This window comes from Uloborus diversus, chromosome 5 (assembly GCF_026930045.1).
Source record: "Uloborus diversus isolate 005 chromosome 5, Udiv.v.3.1, whole genome shotgun sequence".
Lineage (NCBI taxonomy): Eukaryota > Metazoa > Arthropoda > Arachnida > Araneae > Uloboridae > Uloborus > Uloborus diversus.
In genome coordinates, this window is record NC_072735.1 from 159871246 (window position 1) to 159890452 (window position 19207).

At 35.3% G+C, this 19207-nt stretch overlaps 1 protein-coding gene across 1 annotated transcript; it reads right to left on the minus strand.

The window, feature by feature from the left end:
- Nucleotides 1-2205: 2205 nt before the first annotated feature.
- Nucleotides 2206-18741, minus strand: LOC129222053 (sodium-dependent noradrenaline transporter-like). Its single transcript, XM_054856475.1, has 5 exons — nt 18609-18741; nt 13442-13541; nt 12189-12289; nt 3769-3936; nt 2206-2310 (listed from the first exon to the last, which is right to left on the minus strand). The coding sequence occupies exons 1-5, from the start codon at nt 18714-18716 to the stop codon at nt 2269-2271; spliced, it is 519 nt and encodes a 172-aa protein (XP_054712450.1). The 5' UTR covers nt 18717-18741; the 3' UTR covers nt 2206-2268.
- Nucleotides 18742-19207: the final 466 nt, after the last annotated feature.

Consider the following 19207-nt stretch of genomic DNA (forward strand, 5'->3'; position numbering starts at 1 on the left):
TGATGCTAGGGGAAGAGAGAGGCTTTGAAAGCCCTCCCTGGAAAATGTTCCAGCATTGTTAACGAACGGACAATGAGAAAATATTAGGAGTACATAAGAGAAGATGAAAAAGTAAGTAAGTAGAATGTTCAATGCTGAGTAAAAATAATTTTTAGATTCATACGAATAAAGAAGGCTTTAAACCTCGTTTGTATTTTATTCTTTGAGGGGGCTAATAAACTTTCAAGAGTGTCTTATCCTCTTTAAGCCTACCTTAAACTCCGTCCACGCTTTCAAAACAAAAATCAGTTTGGAATTATGCCACGTCTCCCCATTGAGAGACTCTACACCTACAATATTTCGGAATCGAAGTCCTAAAAATGCAAGTGCAAGGCATCTTTGATGACTTTAAGCGACGGAATGGAGTTCGAAACTTCGAAATTGAAGTTTTCAAAAGGCAATTCTAGACAATGTTTGAAGGAGGAAAGGTTTGGAGACCTCCCCCCTCCCCTTCTTTGGCAAACCTCTATATTTTAAGTGTTTTTATTAAATATGACTCCCGCCACCACCCTAAGCATTTGTAAATCCGATGTGTAGCAAAGGTAAACAAAAATTTCAATCGCTCCTTCCTTGAAATATTTATTGATCCGCCCTTGTGTCTCTTTTACACCTAATAGTAGGGCAGCTGGCACCAATTTTTGTTTAGGTATTTGAGGCAAGCTGAAAACTTGTCACATACCTCTCTTATTATACCACAACAACGAACTGCATGGCTGGCTGGGGATTAGCGGTGATAAATTAACCCCTAAATTTAAAAAAAAAAAAAAAATTTTTTTTTGGTTCCAAAAATATATTTGAGGCAATATGCAATTTTGATATGTTGTAGTTTAATGTTTAAAAAAATAAGGAAAAAAAAATAAACCAGACGATTTAGTCAAGGTTTTAACATTGCCAGACGCGTGCAAAAATATTTTGCAAAAAATATAAAAAATGTATTTGAGGCAACTTGAAATTTTAATAGGACATTATTTATAGCTAAAAGATAATATTCTCAAAAAGACAGATCATTTCGCTGGGACTTTCTACCTACCAGGTGATTTAGTATGAGAGAGAGAGCGTTTATCGGCAGCTGGCTTACCACGTAACTGTTGGCTCTGGCGAGGTCACGTGACTTACATTAGCCATGAGGTTTCTAGTTGGATTTTCGGATCATTATTCTTAGTCGTATATTTCTAACATTGGTGTTACACGTTTTATAAGTTAAATAATTTTAAAATGTCGGGTAAAAAACTAGTTTTTGTCATTTGTAAAAAAAGACGATGGTAAAGTATAATTGCTTTTGTAGAGAAAACTCAAAAAAAGTCATAAAGTGTTAGAAATCCGTAAACTTCACGGATTAAAATGCAATAATATTGTTTTGCCAGTGATTCCTAAGCAAACAAGTGGTTATTACACAAACTGTTATAAGAACTTTTTAGCGTTAATGAAAAAATATTACGACAGTATCGTGATTGGATCTAATGTTGTTACTCCTATAAAAGGTATTGTATTGAATTAATTAATTTTTCAAGTAGTATTTGCTCACAAATGGAATAAAGCATTCACAGTATTGAGTTTTCCTATTTTCTAACTGGCAATATACAATATTCAGTATACTTTTATTATTATTGTATATTTTACCTGCATAACTCAATAAAATAGTTCTAATATCTATGCATACAATAAAACTACATGCCCGAGTCTTATACAACTATAATTACTTCTTGTTTATTTAAATACAAATTTAGTGTGATAAGTATAAAATTAATAAATATGAATATCGACATGTGTTGGTTCTTTTCCAATGAGTTAAGATCATTTGAGGCAGTGAGAAGCAAAGGGATGTAAGTGGCAAAATTAAAAATTTGGAGATAACCAGTGCACATGGTAGGTGAACCTCTCTTCTGTCTTGGGGCAAGAGATGGTACTAGTAGCCCTGATAGTTGTAGCTATACAGCATGATTTAGAAAAAAAAAATCAATGAAAGCCTACCTAGGAGCTAATCTTCAAACGCGTTTTATTGAAAACTTGAAAATGTCCACTTGCATCCCTTTGCTTCTCAATGCTTCATTTTCATTGCATGTTTTTTGGCCTAACAAACATCTAACTTTATTACTGTTATAAGGCTTTAATTGTTAACGAAAATTTAAATTAAACTAATTTTTTTTTTTCAAACAATTTAATATCCGACAATTCACATCAACAAACTGCGTTAGAACCTTTTATATCAGCAAGTACAGTACTCTACATTTACAGCAGAACCATCTTCATCATCACTCCAACCATCCACATCTGCAATAGAATCAGCAATATTAGCATCTCAACCATCTGCATCTATACTTCAATCTTGTTGTGTCTACATCAGAAGCTCATGTCGTTGTTTTCGTCGAAGACAATATCACGGATACGTCAAGTACGCCCGTGGATAGCAGTACTGACAAAAATTCTCAGCGCAATCAAAAAATTTGTATTTTTTGTCACAAAAACTCCAAAAAATATCAAGGACAACGACAGCCGCTTCTAGAGAAGGTTTACTAAAATCCTTAGAAATGTACGAACCATTTATCCAAGAAACTGAATCTTTCCAAAAAATACAAAGTTCGGAGACATTTTATAACCATCGCATTTGCCAAAAGAATTATTTTAATAAATTATGGAAACTTGAATATGAACCAGAAACAAATTACCACAAAAATTTACAATTTTATGAAGGAGCTTTTAATGACGTTTGCAGCTTTATCGATGAAAGGGTGATCAAGAATAAAAAGAGTTATTCTTTCACTTTTATTTGTACTAGTTATTTAGAAATTATTTCAAATATTGCTGCGGAAAAAGATGGCTCACTAAGGCTCACTTTGAGAATAAATTTTAAAAAAAAATCGAGATACCATACAAATTTCATTAAAACATAATAAGAAAATTCTTGGGCCAACAGTTTACTTAATCAACGACGATTTATTTACTCTTATAGAAGAATCGGATGTTCTCCATAACGCGCAGCTTATTTTCAAGCGAACAATCCTCGATTGTAAAAAAACACCAGTACCGGAATGCATTAAAACTTCAAGTTTATTAAAGGGCGAATGCACGACACACCAAATCATAAAATATTTCTATTTGGCTACATTGATTGATTATATATAATCATTTTTATACGAACCATTTTTAATATAAATTCACAAAATTTCCTATTTTTTTACTCCGAAAATCCAACTAGAAACCTCATGGCTATTGTAAGTCACGTGAACTCGCCAGAGCCAATAGTTACGCGGTAAGCCAGCTGCCGGTAACGCTCTCTGTCTCATACTAGATCACCTGGCACTGGCAGATAGAAAGTTCCAGCGAAATGATTTGTCTTTTTAAGAATATTATTTTTTAGCTATGAATAATGTCCTATTAAAATTTCAAGTTGCCTCAAATACATTTTTTATATTTTTTGCAAAATATTTTAGCACGCGTCTGGCAATGTTAAAACACCGGCTAAATCGTCTGGCTTATTTTTTTCCTTATTTTGTAAACATTAAACTACAACATATCAAAATTGCATATTGTCTCAAATATATTTTTGGAACCAAAAGTTTTTTTAAAAAAAATTTAGGGGTTGATTTAGCCCCGCTAATCCTCAGCCAGGTCTGCAGTTCGGTGTTGGAATATAATAAGAGAGGTATGTGACAAGTTTTCAGCTTGCCTCAAACTCAAAAATTGGTGCCAGCTCTTGGACTACAATAATGTTTTCAAGACATATCTTACTTCAGAGCAAGAACCTTGAGCCTTCCAGAGTTTGTAACAAGCGACAGCTGGCACCATGGCTACAGAAGATAATGCAAAACCCCATCCTAATGCCACAGCCCATGTGGGATAGAAGTAATCCTGGTACTTTAGAGGTGGATTGTTGACGATGGCTGATATGATGACTGCCTAAGTAAAGAAAGCAATTGTATTACATGATAGACTTATTATTTTACATTTTATTGAAACTTGACTTTTGCAATACTTAAAAAATAATAACTCACTACCAATAGCTTTTATAAAGGATTAGAACCTCTAAGTTGCGGCAAGATTAATGGCAGATGGGATAGTGCGCAAATACCAGTAGTACAATAAACATCTTTAGTCAAATCATATAAAAGGTCTCAGTTGAGAAAAATGTCCACATGATTTCCTGTATTCAAGTATTTGCAGCTGAATGCAGCATATGATGTCTTCAAAATCTGTTTCCATATATATGAGGGTAAGTCAAAAATTTATCCGATATTTAATCTGATAGCTCTGCTATCAGATGGCATCAAAGTGGAGCAACGAGGGGTGGTCAGATTTTTGATGGCCAATAAGTTGAAGCCAGCGAATCGAAACAAACGTCGTGGTCTACTCTCAAAGAAAGTTTTTTTTTTTCAATGCAACGCTCTGCCGTACACGGCCCATCACACCATAGAAACAATCAACAGGTTGGTCTTTGAGACCCTGGAAAATTCTCCCTATAGCCCAGATTCCCTCAGACTTTCAAAAGAAGGTGCCAAAGTGGCTGCATGATCAAACGAAAACTTTCTATCAGGAAGACAAGCCTAGTGGGTACGAGATCCCACTAGGCTTGTCCTACCCTCATCGAGTTTCCTAAAATTGTTACCATAGATGAAGAGTAAAACTTGTAAATAAAACGTGAAAGTAAGAATTTCTACCTCTTTCACGTGAATTAATCAGGGTTGTCAGGGCTTGAAAGGTGCCTAAAAATGAATAATTTACCCTCATCGAGTTTCAGAAAATCGTTATCATAAATGAAGAGTAAAGGATAAAAATAAAACGCTAAACTAAGGTTGCCTCCCTTTTTCAGCTCCCTAATCGGGTTGTCAGGGAAAAAATGGTTTTCAATGAAGGAGATAATTTACCCCTAATTAGCCGCGTTCGCAACTTACTTTTCGACCCGGTAAATCCTCGCTCTCGCTCCGCAAAAATCCCGATAGAAAAATTTCCTCTTTCCATGTAAAAAGAGGTTCTCCCATTATACCAGAGAAAGCGGTTTTTACCCAGCGTCCTTAGCGGCTAGTAGACGAACTTGTTTCGCGTAATGCATTCCGGGTAAAAACACCGCTTTTACTCCAGAAGCTAGCAGGAGTAGAAAGATTCTACATAAAACCCGCTAATAACCGGAATGCGGTGAAAGGGTCGACAGTGTCCATGGAAACGGCCCTATTGGAGTTTCCGGAAATTGTTGTCATAAATGAAGAGTAAAATCTGTAAATAAAACGCTAAAGTAAGGTAACCTACCTTTTGCGATCTCTAAGCAGGGTTGCCAGAGGCTAGAAAGTGCCCAAAAATGAGTAATTTACCCTCATTGAGATTTCAAAAATTGTTGTCATAAATGAAGAGTAAACGATGTAAAGAAAACGTTAAAGTAAGGTTGCCTACCTGCTGCGTGTGTACTAATCAGGGTTGCCAAGAGCTAAAAGGTGCCCAAAAATGAGTAATTTACCCTTATCGAGATTCCACATAAGTTATATAAAAACAACATAAGTTATATTTATATAAGTTATAAAAAATGTAGGTAAAAATATTACAAAATCGATGGTATAAAGTTGCCTAATCAAATGTGCTACAATCATAGGGTTGCCGTTGTTCGAAGTTTCAATATTGAAACTTTGAATAGCAGCAACCCTATGATTGGAGCACTTTTGCTTAGGCAACCCTATACCATCGGTTTTTAAATATTTTTACTTACATTTTTACTTTCTTCTTTATCTAATATATACTAGAAGAAAGTATTGGATTCGTGCAAATTTTTGAATTTCGAAGGATTCGAACGTTTTGAGGTGTGCTGAGTCCATTTCGACCATTTTTGGAAAATTTCTGCCTGTCTGTGTGTGTACCATCAATGACGCCCGCCAACTGCGGCCGCGCCATCCGAATGAAGTTCGTTATGTGTGTGATCAGTTTTTTGTGGCCGCTGTACAGCAAAACTACCGCATGAAATCGAACAAAATTTGGTACACATATGTGCCCCTATATGTGAACTTCTGCCCTATTGGTTTTCGGTTCGGATTCCCCCAAGGGGGGTGGAGCAATGGGACGTTTTCTTGAGTTATGCCTGCGTGCTATTCTCCAGGAAGTAACTGGCAGAATAAAACAAAATTTGGTCCATATGTTGCCCCTAACAGGTACAGGTGCTAATTCAGTATTGGTGTCAATAGCTCAAACGGTGATTGAGCTATAGAAAGTTTTCGAACTATTTTGGCATCAATAGCTGAAAAGGGGGTTGCGCAATTGAACAATCTTTTTGTTCCATTGTGAGTGCCATATCTCAAGAAGTAATGCTAAGTTCTGGATGAAATTTGGAATAAATGTGAATTCATATGTAAACAGGCGTTGGTTCAATTTTGGCGCCAATAGCTCCATGGGGGGGGGGGGGGGGCTGATTTTTTCTTGTGTGTGAATAAAAATAGCTTTATAAATGCAACAATAAGAAAGATAAATCGTATTAGACAGTCGTGTCGTCTGCGTATTTCGTGTGATTTTAATTGTTTAAAAATGACCAGAAAATCACGATGATTTATACTTTTTAACTGTTGCCATCTTGTGTTTGTTAACAAATAAATGTGCGTAATTATTTTAAGCAAGGCTTTTAAATTAATTTTCAATTTTCATTCTTTGCTTTGCTTTTGTGATAAATCGGGAATTCGCAACTCCAGCGCTCGAATACACTACCTTGCGGTGATTTACAAAATTAAAGGAAAAGGCAAAACATTGCGTTCCACGTGTGTCTGTTGGTAAACATAGGCAGTTTGTTATGAGCATTTATTAATGCATTGCATGAAATTATTAGCGAACATGCTCGTCTATTCGATGCATATTTTTCCCTTGAAAAAATAATTAATTTAACGAACCTTATTTTACTGCAGCATTTAGTTGGAATGGACAGTATGCAAAATATTTTCTTGAATCGTGGAACGAAATGAAGAATGTTTAACGTTGAGAATTTTCATCGCCAAAATAGTGTGATTATAGTTTAGGGTTATAGTTTTAGTATTGTGCGAGCAAAGAACTCTTGGTGAGATTTCACATATCAGTTGTAAACTATTTTTATTTTTTATCATGTGTTGATTAAAATGGTAGAAAGATTACAGAATTCGATAAGTTTAAAGAAATAATGGAAGATCAATGAAAAAGAAAACCACCACCATGTATCCGTGAGAATTTTAATGATGATGCAGTACAGAATTAAATCATAATTCTGAAATTAGAAACATACGAAAACAGAAAAAAATAAAATTAACCGATTCCGGCGATTTGAGAAATAACTCAGCTACAAATATAAAACAATTAGCGCTAGTCAAACAAGACAAAGAAGTATCATTTTGAACTTTTGATAACACTGGTAAACAAAGGCCTTGTTACATGAATTATTTATAGTGTTCTTATGGCCACAATAAAAATGAAGTTCCATCAAGAATTGATAAATATGGAATTCAACTTCGGGGAAATGGCTGCTTACAACTACGAACTAAGAAATTTGCATTAACTTCTGACGTTTAGTAATAATTATTGAGTTCTCATTTCCTTCTATGTAAGCCAGAATATTAACAAGACTTTAAAAATTAATTTTAAAAGAATAAAAGAAAAAAGTCATGCATACAAACAAAAATTACTAGTGCTAGCGTAGAAAATGCTAAATGCTTTTCATTTTCTACGCTATGGTGTGCGTTTTGTTTTTACCTGTTTCATCCGCCATTAGACGGCGGCTACCAGTGCCCCCTATAGTTTTTTGGAGTTGTGAATTGGGATGGTCGTCAAGTGTTGGCGTGTATAATTTTATTTTTGTTGGGAATATTGCTTACTCGTCAAGCATGGGGAGGGATCGGAATTATAAGAAAGATATAGAAGAACGTTTCATGATGGGGCCACAACATACTAGTTTTATATAACTTTTGCGGAAACTCGATGAGGGTAAAATAACTCATTTTTTGGACATCTTTTAGCCCTGACAACCCTGGTTAGGGACCGGAAAAAGGTATGCAATCTTACTTTAACGTTTCTTTACAGCTTTTAGTCTTCATTTATGACAACAATTTCCGGAAACTCGATGAGGGGTAAATTATCTCCCCCACTGAAAAACTTTTCTTCCCCTGACAACCATGATTAGGGAGCCGAAAAAAGGTAGGCAACCTTAGTTTAGCGTCTTATTTCTATCTTTTACTCTTCATTTATGATAACGATTTTCGGAAACCTCGATGATGGTATACTCAGGGCCTGATTAACGCACAGTCCAACTAGGCCTGGGCCTGGGGGCCCCATCTTTCTAAGGGGCCCCGAAGCATTATTTTAACATCATTTTACGTTGACTTAATGTGATAGAATAGAGAAAGGAGCCTCCAAAGCATTGTGGGCTTTGGGCCTCACTTTCAGTTAGTCGGGCCCTGGGTATACTACTCATTTTTAGGCACCTTTCAACCCTTGACAACCCTGATTAGGTCACGTGAAAGAGTTAGAAATTCGTACATTCACGTTTCATTTACAACTTTTATTCTTCATATATGATAATTTTAGGAAACTCGATGAGGGTAGGTCAAGTCTAGTGGGATCTTAGACTATTACGGAAGCTTGTGCCCCGTCGGACCAAGTTCCTTACTAAAGCTGGAGACTTTATCGAAAAAGAATGTATTGTTATACACCTATCTTAGTTTAATAAAGTTTTAGAACGAAAAGTGCAAGTACTTTTTGACTTACCCTCTTATAAGTTAAAAAAAGAAGACTTTTCCTTTCCCTTTAGCAATGCAAGAAAAATACACTCTATAACAAAAAAATCGACGCACCAAGAAGGAATCATTTGATTGCTTTGAAATTTCGTATGCAGGAGTGTGTTGACCAGGTATGCAAATGATTAAAATTTGGTGTCCAATGAAGGAATAGTTTGATCTCCAGCGCATCGAAACTGCACATCCAGCAGATGTATATAAAGGGCAGTTCTTCAAAAGTTGTTAAAACTTTCGATTTGATTGTTATTCAGATTAGCTTTCAATAACTTAAAAATGCCTCGCCGCATGGTTCATGCTCATTACGAGCAACTCTCAGAGTTTAAAAGAGGTCGCATCATTGCATTGAAAGAGGCCGGTTGGTCAAATCGGAGAATCGCTCATCATTTGAGTCGAAGCGATGCGGCGATTCGAAGATGCTGGCAAGTATGGGTGGAAAATGGCAGAGTTCAGCGTCAGGATGGTAGCGGCAGGGCCGTCCGAAGAGCTGACGGCGCCCGGGGCGAAAGTTTCCTGACGCCCCCCCCCCCCCCCCATACACACAGAAAAATCATGTTAGTTATAACATAGTTATAACATCAGTGCATAATACATACTTGAATATTTTACATATTGATAAACATAACAATCAAAGGGCTATGCATAATACAAATTAAAACACAAGCAATGAATCTGTTTTTGATATTTGTGAAACATTAATGCCCCAAAAACTTTTCGAAAAACGGAAATGTTAAAAATCCAAATATTTATCTAGTAAAATGTTATCCCACTAGATAAAAAACAAACAATTAAAACTGAATTGGTTATTCATATTGATCAAACTAAGAACACGAATATAATTTGCTGATTATAAAGAGAAAATGTATTTATCGAAGTAAATTACATCAAAATTAAATTTCGATCTGAACTCATCCAATGATTCTTTTCAAGAGCTTTTTGGTTTTACTTGTACCAACTTTTAATATCAGCTTTCTTATATGTTATAAACAAAGATGTTATTCTTTTGAATCAAATATTTGTAAGTTTTAGGGAGAAGCCCACAAATACTCAACAACACCGAAAATCGCTCAGAATTGCGTTTTTGGAGCTCTAATTTCGAAAAATCACTCGCCCTAATATTACAAAATATGGCCTTACAAATTGCTTTTAAGAATTGAGTTTAAGATAATATTCGCCCCCATGCCGCCTTTCTTTAATATCACGCAAGCAATGGGTTTTTCAAACGATACTTACAAAAAATTTAAGTGGGATAGCTCCTGAAAGTAAAACACTGCTTAAATTTTTTGACCGTAATTTTGAACAGTTTTTCTGGGAGATGCTCCAGATCCTCCTATCCATCAAATCTTCAAAGTTTGTCTAAAGCTGCGTTTTTGAAACTTCAATTTCGAAAACTTCAGGGGGAGGAGGAATTGAGTTTAATCTATTTTAAAAAATAATCGATCGGAAACAGTCTCTGAACTCCCTCCCTTACCCTAACGTCAATAAACATGGCCTAAAATCGCGTTTTAAGGCCAGAATTGCGTTTTTAAAACTAAAAGTTTCAAAATTTTGACCGGACACCTTTTAACATTTTTTCCTATCCGAATAATAATAATAATAATAATAATAATAATAAAAAAACATTTTTTTTTCAGAGTGACCCCTTAAAAAATTTTCTCGTTACGTCACTGCATGCAGGGGCAGAACTCAAGAAAATTTGGTGAGAACTAGACAAAAGAGAAGTGCCTTTTGTTTGATTTTAAACATTTATATTCTCAGAAATTGTATCTGTTTCCATGATACAAAGGAAACGAATGCTTTGGAGACTGAGAGACAGGAATATTTTAGTGCCATAGAACAAAATAAAGAACCATTGCAATGATTCTCTATTTTGTGTGTCTATGGCTGCGTATCTATGATAGTACCTGAAATGAGGGGGCGCCGCAAGGCGCCCTTCATTTCGTGTGAATGTCGTCGTGCTCCGTCGAAACGAGGGGCGCCTTGCGGCGCCCCCTCATTTCGTGGCGCCCGGGGCGATTGCCCCGCTCGCCCCCCCCCCCCTTCGGCACGGCCCTGGGTAGCGATCGACCTAGGATCACAACATATCGTGATGAGAGAGTGATTGTCCGATCAGCTGTCACAGCCCTCTCTTCCTCTCTATGAACCATCAGATATTCAATCTAAACACCAGTGTACATCATGACCATTTACAGACGGTTGGGACAACGAAATCTATCCTCGCGCCTACGCCACCTGTCACTGACGCCTCCACACTTCCGAGCCAGATTACAGTGGTGCATGGCTTGATCAGGTTGGAATAGTGCCGACTGGGGACGTATAGTCTTCAGCGACGAATCCCGCTTCCAACTGTGTCATGACGTGTTTGGAGACAACCAGGGCCGGGGGGGGGGGATCCTGGTTTCACTTTTGCACTTCACACTGGCCCTCAACAAGGCATTATGGTCTGGGGTGCCATTTCCTGTGGTAACTGAACCCTTTGGTCGTAATTAGAGGTACACTTACTGCACAGTGGTACGTCGACTACATCCTAAGACCTGTTTTGCTGCCATTCCTTTTTTAGTACGTTCGGTTGGTTTTCAGCAGGACAATGCCAGATAACATACGGCACATGTTGCTATGAACTGTCCGCAAGCTTGTCAAACTCTTCCGTGGCCTGCCAGATCTCTCTCTCATCGAGCATGTCTGGGATATGAAGGGATGACGATTGCATCTGGCAAGGAATGTTGATAACCTTGTCCGACAATTGGAGTGAATTTGACCGGAAATACCGCAGGACACCTTTATCGGTGTTTCCCACGCCGCGCTTCAGCTTTTATACAGGCTAGAGGCGGGTCAATACCTTATAGAACTTGATATTGTAACTCTGACAAAAACTATTCAATTGTTCTGAGAATTTAATCATTTACTATTCTGTGCATTGTCTTCCTATCCACCAATTTTCGTCTCAATCGGATCACTCCTTCTTGGTGCGTCGATTTTTTTTTATAGATTATACTTACCGAATTCGACTTTGAAACTCGTGTGAGCCAAGTGGGTAAAAGTGAGCATTTTATTTACCGAACCTCTGACTTCAATGGTAGTTTTAAGGACTGTATCACTTCAGCTAACTATATAACTGGCTTTTAATTGAAAATCAAGTGACTGGTTTTTAATTGAAACCTAACCATGGCATGAACTTTTAATTAAAACAACCAAATAATCGTTTGCAGAAATTCCGTAATCAGAATTAAAAACTTAGTGGCTGTAATATTAATTTGGATTTTACTAGAATATCATTCAGTATTCGTGCAATAAATGCACGAAATTAAGGATTTAATGTAGAAACGGCAAGTAGTTAACTTTAAAAAGTCTGTCTACCGTCCAGGTATAAGAAAGAGTATAATTTACAAATGCTTTACATGCAGTATGATAAATAAACATATGTATTACAATTAAAAAGGTAGGACTGATGAATTTCCAGCATAACCTCCAGAAAAGCCCAGGTTTATGGCCAATCATTTCTCGCACATTTTCGCTGAATTGGTCAATACCTAAAAAGGAATAGAACTTAAATTAAAAATAATGTCAATAAAATCCTTCATTAAGTGCAAATATTCAATCAATTCAATACTATATATACAAGTTTTTCTCTTAATCTCATCATAGTTGAAGATGTTTCTCATTATCAAAAATCATTACAAGCAAAAAAAGCCTCGGGGAAGACAATGTTTCAAATCTTGTTAATCAAAAATATATTGATTACCTAAGTATTTAATTTACTCACGCATATTTAACATTCGTTTTATTCTGGAAAAATGCCCTAATTGCTCTTAACTAAGATCCAGGTCCGTTACTTAGGGGGATAAATTGCCCCACCCTCCCTGACTTTGAAAAAATAATGTTTTAAATACAAATGGCAGTGGTGTTTGTTGTTTTCCGAAAAAATTTGCATTGAAGATTCACCCTTCCTCCCCAGAATAAGTACGGGGGGGGGGGGGGGTGCGTAAAAAATAAGCCTTGTTGAAATTATCTAACTAAAACCTAACTTTTGGACTGCTAAATTGTAAAATTTCGAAGTACTCTCTTTCATTCTATTTTCTCAAACATTTTACGCTGAGCAAAAGGTTTTTATTTAAATTTATTTTTAGCTGTTTAAATGTAGAGAAAAAGGGGCACATATGAAAAAAATTTTTCATATGTTTTTCTTTCAAAAAATATTATCAATTTCTTAGAGTGTAGATGTCCCTATGATTAAATGGTCTTTCCTTTGTGGCATGAATTTTTTTTTCAGATAAAAAAAAATACATATGTATTTCTATTCCTTAAGGAATTTTTAAAATATGTCATCAATTGTTCACATGTGTCCCTATAGGGGGCACATGGGATCAAGCTGGGGCACATATGAACACGATTTAAAATTACATGTTTTTACGCGAAGAAGACAGTGATAAAATTATATCAGCATCTGCTAAAACGAAGAAATTTTCACAGCAGGAACATAAGCTATCTCCATGCTCTAAAAGTTTCAAGAAGTAGGACTGGTTCTGTCAGTACTTGAGAATTTTTCAAGATTTTATGCTTGACATTATCCTAGTTAATCATACCATGTTCACATGTGCACCGTGCTCAAATGTGCCCCCCCTTTCCCCTATTGATTTTATGGCGGTTGTGAAAAGTTATACAGAAAAAAGAAGTATTTTTACCATAAAGCCAAGCAACTCCAACGGCTTCCAATAGTGCTGAAAATAACAATGAAATACTAGCTGAGTAACTGTCGAACCAATGCATCGTGTAGCCACCTCCCTGAAAAAATGACGGTGAAGAATTACTTTCAAAGTGAAATTTAAAAACCTGCGTTTGTTTTGTACCTTTAGAATATTTTAAAAACAAATTTTAACTAAAAAACGTAACATATTCCTTTGTACGTTTCTTATGTTTAATGTACAAATCGGTGTACTAAAAAAAAAAACTAGTTTAATAAAAAGGTCTTTCTGCCGGGGGGGGGGGCGCTTCAAAAGGAATAATTTCTTCTCTTTTTTCGTGTTCCTGAAAATAAAAAGCAAGAAAAGAAACTTTTTGTGAATTTAGCCTTTTATGATTTTTCCGACCATAATTTAAATACGAGATTAGGATTCTTAGATGCGTAAAAATTCAAAAATGAAGCAAGCGTATCAGTGTAGCGGGCGGACAACCGCCCTTGTCTAATTTTTCAATAGTAGCATCACTAAACTATATAAATAAAAAGAACAATTTTTAGTGGCACCATCTATTGAGTATCTAGGTAACTAGAGCGGCAGCTCTCGAACGAAACTAATATTAAGATAAGCTTTTAAAGTTCGCTTGCAGCTTGCTTAAAACCAATCAAGATCATTTTAGAAGCCATATTGGGGCTTCTAAAATAAATATTTGCTTTTATACAAGCGAATAATTCAAAACTGCAAACCGCTTAGTTTTTTTCCCGTCAAAAACATTAAATATTTTTAAAAAGCTTTGACGAATATAGTGAAATACCAATACAACGAAATAAATTTTCAGTTTCGATTTCATTTCCATTACAAATAACAAAATTTGCAATCCCTTGAAACTCGTAATAATCAGATTTCACAGTATATATATTAATGTATACCGAAATTGTAGAATGTCGACTCCACTTTCACCAGAAATATTCGGTCTTTCGCAGATATCTTTGGAATGTTTGTATCCATCGGCTAATGTCGACATTTACCAGATTTCGGACTTAACCGGCAACATTATACAATCCGGCAGAAAATCCAAGGATTCAATACCACTGCAAAACGAGGCGGTATCATGAAAAAACTTCTCATTCATTGTGACGACTCGATCTTTTGCAAAACATTTTCATTTGTGGTCGACTTGGCGTCCATCGCAGACGTTCCTTTCAAAGTGGAAACAAACAGAAGAGCGTCACAAAAGCCTGGAGATTTGCGTCCGAGATAAATGACTCTTGTGCTAACCTTCCGCTGTCCTTGCAAGCACGTTCGTCTTTTATTGGGGGAAACTAATAGTTCAATTAGGAAGGAGCAGAAGAGAATTATCTCAGAGAGAGACAGATATGAATGGAGTTTCTCTTCGTCTTTTGTGCGAAGCAAAGATTTTTGTATTATTTTGTAAGCGTATTCGGATTTCCATGTAAGCTGAAAAAAGCTTTAGAGCCCCAGCTTTGCTGGGGTCCCTCAAATCCAGAAAAAATGCATGATTTGTTCATTAGATAAATACATTAAGAGCCAATGTCTGTAAAAATCAGGCAGTTTACGGCATTTGTGATTGTTGACATTTTTAATTTTTCTTATTTTCACATATGTTGTTCCTTATCATGAATGTAATGTTTGTGCAAAATATGAGCTTTGTCTGCCTTAACGTTTTTGGGAAATTAAATTTTTAAATTTAGGGGGCGTGGCACATTTTTGCGTGTTTTTCAAATTTGCAGATTTTAAAGTTCTTGTTGCTTTAAGCACCCCTATAATGACATGGATTTTTAAATTCTATACTATTATATGGTCTTCTTAGATACTATTACAGCTGTCAAATCGGTGTCACTACGAGGGCGACGGCCACAAACTCCGTTTAAAAATGACCGAAAATGAATTTTTTTACTACATTCAATGCCAATTTTCTCAAAGCGCCTTCATGATGACACCAACGTTTTTACATAAATTCGTAGCTACACTTGCATACATCAAAAATATGTAATAAAATTGGTGTCACTATAAGGGCGCCAGAAGATATTGGAACTTTTATATGATAAATTTCACAAAAATGCAAATGTTTAAAATCTAACTACTACTCTCGCCCTCATAGCAGAGATCTGAAACTAATTAAGTTTGATAACCAACATCTTCATCTAACATATGAAATAAAAAAATTGTGTCACTCCTACTACTTTCGGAAATATAATCATTCGAAATTAGTATGTTATGGAGTTATTTAAAAAAAGATTTTTCTAATTCGAATGGCTTTTTACACGGTTTTTCTTAAACTTTAATATAAAATTACAGTAGTGACACCTAAAATAATATGTTTCTAATGCTTTTTATTAAAAAAAAGCTTTATAAAAAGCATTAGAAACACAGTAAATCGATATAGGCACAGATGGACGTATTGTGTAATGTGCATTATGGCTAAAATAGTCGTACTAATATTCATATTTTCCCAACTATACTAATTTTTTATCTGTTATTTATATTAAAAATGCAGCTATTTTTAACATAATGTCTTAAATAGTGATGAACATAATGCATTATATAGCGAGCATTCAGAATCTGAAACATAATTTGAGGATGACGTAGACTAAAACAAAGAAAACATAAAAAATCAAATCAACCCAGTTTCAGAAAGACGGTCATCTCTTATTGATATCTGGTAATTTTGTAGCACTAAAGCTTGGGAAAACATGGTATCCCGGAGAAATAGTAGAAGTTGACCATTTGCTAATCTGAATACAACTAGATGCAGAGATCTGAAACCAAATAAGTTTGATAACAAACACGTTTGTCTATAACATTCGAACTAATAAAATTAGTGTCACTCCTACTACTTTTGGAAATATAATCATTCGAAGTTAGTATGTTGTGGTGCATTTTTTTTCATTTATTATTATTATTTTTTATTTATTTTATTTGTTTATTTATGTATTTTGTTAATTAAATCTTATCACACCCAGATAGTGTTTTGACCATATTTATTTTTAATTTATTACAAAGAAGCAACGTTTAACATAAACAGCTTTTGGCAGTAAGAGCGTCTTTATGTTCAATAGAAAATGCTTGTTTTGATATAGGTACAGGTGGATCTATTGTGCATAATATGTTTAGATTATCATACCAATACTCGCCTTGTTTTCGGGCCAAACAAATTTATTTGTTCCAATCCTTCTTGCCATGCATTTGACCTTTACTTGCAAATGGTCAATTTCTACTATTTCTCCGGGATACCATGTTTTCCCAAGCTTTAGTGCTACAAAATTACCAGACATCAATAAGAAATAACCGTCTTTCTGAAACTGGGTGATTTGATTTTTTATGTTTTCTTTGTTTTAGTCTACGTCATCCTCAAATTATGTTTCAGATTCTGAATGCTCGCTATATAATACATTATGTTCATCACTATTTAAGACATTATGTTATAAATAGTTGCATTTTTAATATAAATAACAGATAAAAAAATATTATGGTTGGAAAAATATGAATATTAGTACGACTATTTTAGTCATAATGCACATTACACAATACGTCCATCTGTACCTATATCGATTTACTGTGTTTCAAATGCTTTTTGTAAAGCTTTTTTTTTTAAATAAAAAGCATTAGAAATATATTATTTTAGGTGCCACTACTGTAATTTTATATTAAAGTTTAAAAAAAACCGTGTAAAAAGCCATTCGAATTAGAAAAATCTTTTTTTAAATAACTCCATAACATACTAATTTCGAATGATTATATTTCCGAAAGTAGTAGGAGTGACACCGATTTTTTTATTTCATATGTTAGACGAACATGTTGGTTATCAAACTTAATTAGTTTCAGATCTCTGCTATGAGGGCGAGAGTAGTAGTTAGATTTTAAACATTTGCATTTTTGTGAAATTTATCACATAAAAGTTCCAATATCTTCTGGCGCCCTTATAGTGACACCAATTTTATTACATATTTTTGATGTATGCAAGTGTAGCTACGAATTTATGTAAAAACGTTGGTGTCATCATGAAGGCGCTTTGAGAAAATTGGTATTGAATGTAGTAAAAAAATTCATTTTCGGTCATTTTTAAACGGAGTTCGTGGCCGTCGCCCTCGTAGTGACACCGATTTGACAGCTGTAATAGTATCTAAGAAGACCATATAATAGTATAGAATCTAAAAATCCATGTCATTATAGGGGCGCTGAAAGCAACAAGAACTTTAAAATCTGCAAATTTGAAAAACACGCAAAAATGTGCCGCGCCCCCTAAATTTAAAAATTTAATTCCCCAAAAACGGTAAGGCAGACAAAGCTCAAATTTTGCACAAACATTCATGATAAGGAACAACATATGTGAAAATAAAGAAAATTAAAAATGTCAACAATCACAACCTGCCTGATCCTTACAGATAATGGCTCTTAAAAAATGGCATCTTGAATTCAAATTATGTGTTTTGCAATTACGAGTGTGTGTGTGTGTGATTATAGGAGTGTGTGTGTGTGGGGAGACGTGTGTGTGGGGGGTAGACGTGTGTGTGTTTGTGTAGGCAGACGTGCGAGTGTATGTGTAGGTAGACGTGTGTATTTGTAAGTAGATGTGTGTGCGTGTGTGTGTAGGTAGACGTGTGTGTTTCTGTAGGTAGATGTGCGTGTGTATGTGTAGGTAGACGTGTGTGTGTGTGTAGGTAGACGTGTGTATTTGTAAGTAGATGTGTGTGCGTGTGTGTGTAGGTAGACGTGTGTGTGTTTCTGTAGGTAGATGTGCGTGTGTATGTGTAGGTAGACGTGTGTGTGTGTATGTGTAGGTAGACGTGTGTGTGTATTTATAAGTAGACGTGTGTGTGTGTATTTGTGTGCGTGTGTGTGAAATGTAGTTGTTAACCTTGAATTTGAAAATTTCCAATAAATGTGAAGGTGAGGGAGATACCAAAATGAGCTAAATTCAGCTCCTTGATACATATTGCTTGAGATAAGTTTTAGTGACTCACATGCTTCAAATCCTGCTATTTATCTAATCTCGAATTCAGTATTTGGGAAGTTATTTTGTATTGCTTACTTTTATCTTACTTCTACTTAAACTGATGGAAAAAATGCCAAATGTATCAAGATTGCAACAAATTAACCATATAAAAGCAGAACAATAACACCTAATATCGAAATTTATAACAATACTAACTCTTGTCACGTTGATGAGAGTCATGCTGAATGATGTGAAAAGAACAAAGGAAGTGAAAACTTCTCGGCTGAATTTCCACCTATCGAAGAATTCCTTGAACTCGTCCATTATGCCAGTAATGACGGATTCCAGGCCTCCCATCTGCGGGAAGAAAATATTCAACAATTGCACTGCAGAGAAATACGAAAAATTCAAAAGTTCAGAAAATGTTCGGTTAATTTTTGAATGTTCCACAGCATGCAAACTCTAAATAAGTAATAAAGCGTAGATAGTCTACTAGTGTACTGCACTGATGCTTCACTTGATGAGTTTTGTATTTTCTACAAAACATCAATACTAAGTTCAACGTTCAATTTGCAACAATTTCTGTTGTGAAGTTCTATAAAAACACCAAAGAAAAATACTTAAATTTCAACTTGAAATTGATTTGATTCTCTTCCACGTACAGTCTGACCACGGATTGTATGGAAAGACAAACATCCGTTTTACCGCCGAAAATGGACAAATCTATTATTTTTTATTGATGTCAGCTTTTGCAAAAGCAGAGTCTCATTCAAATGAGCCGAATACGCGCATCAAATTTTTGCTTTTCCTCCTTA

Bases quoted from the DNA above. Each gene is read 5' to 3' on its own strand.
- LOC129222053 (XM_054856475.1), bottom strand. From the start codon at position 18,716: ATGGACGAGTTCAAGGAATTCTTCGATAGGTGGAAATTCAGCCGAGAA. The intron at 13,542-18,608 runs GTTAGTATTGTT...TCATTTTTTCAG, and splicing joins CTCTCATCAACGTGACAAGA to GGAGGTGGCTACACGATGCA. The intron at 3,937-12,188 runs GTAATACATATG...TTCTTTACTTAG, and splicing joins TCAGTCCTACCTTTTTAATT to GCAGTCATCATATCAGCCAT.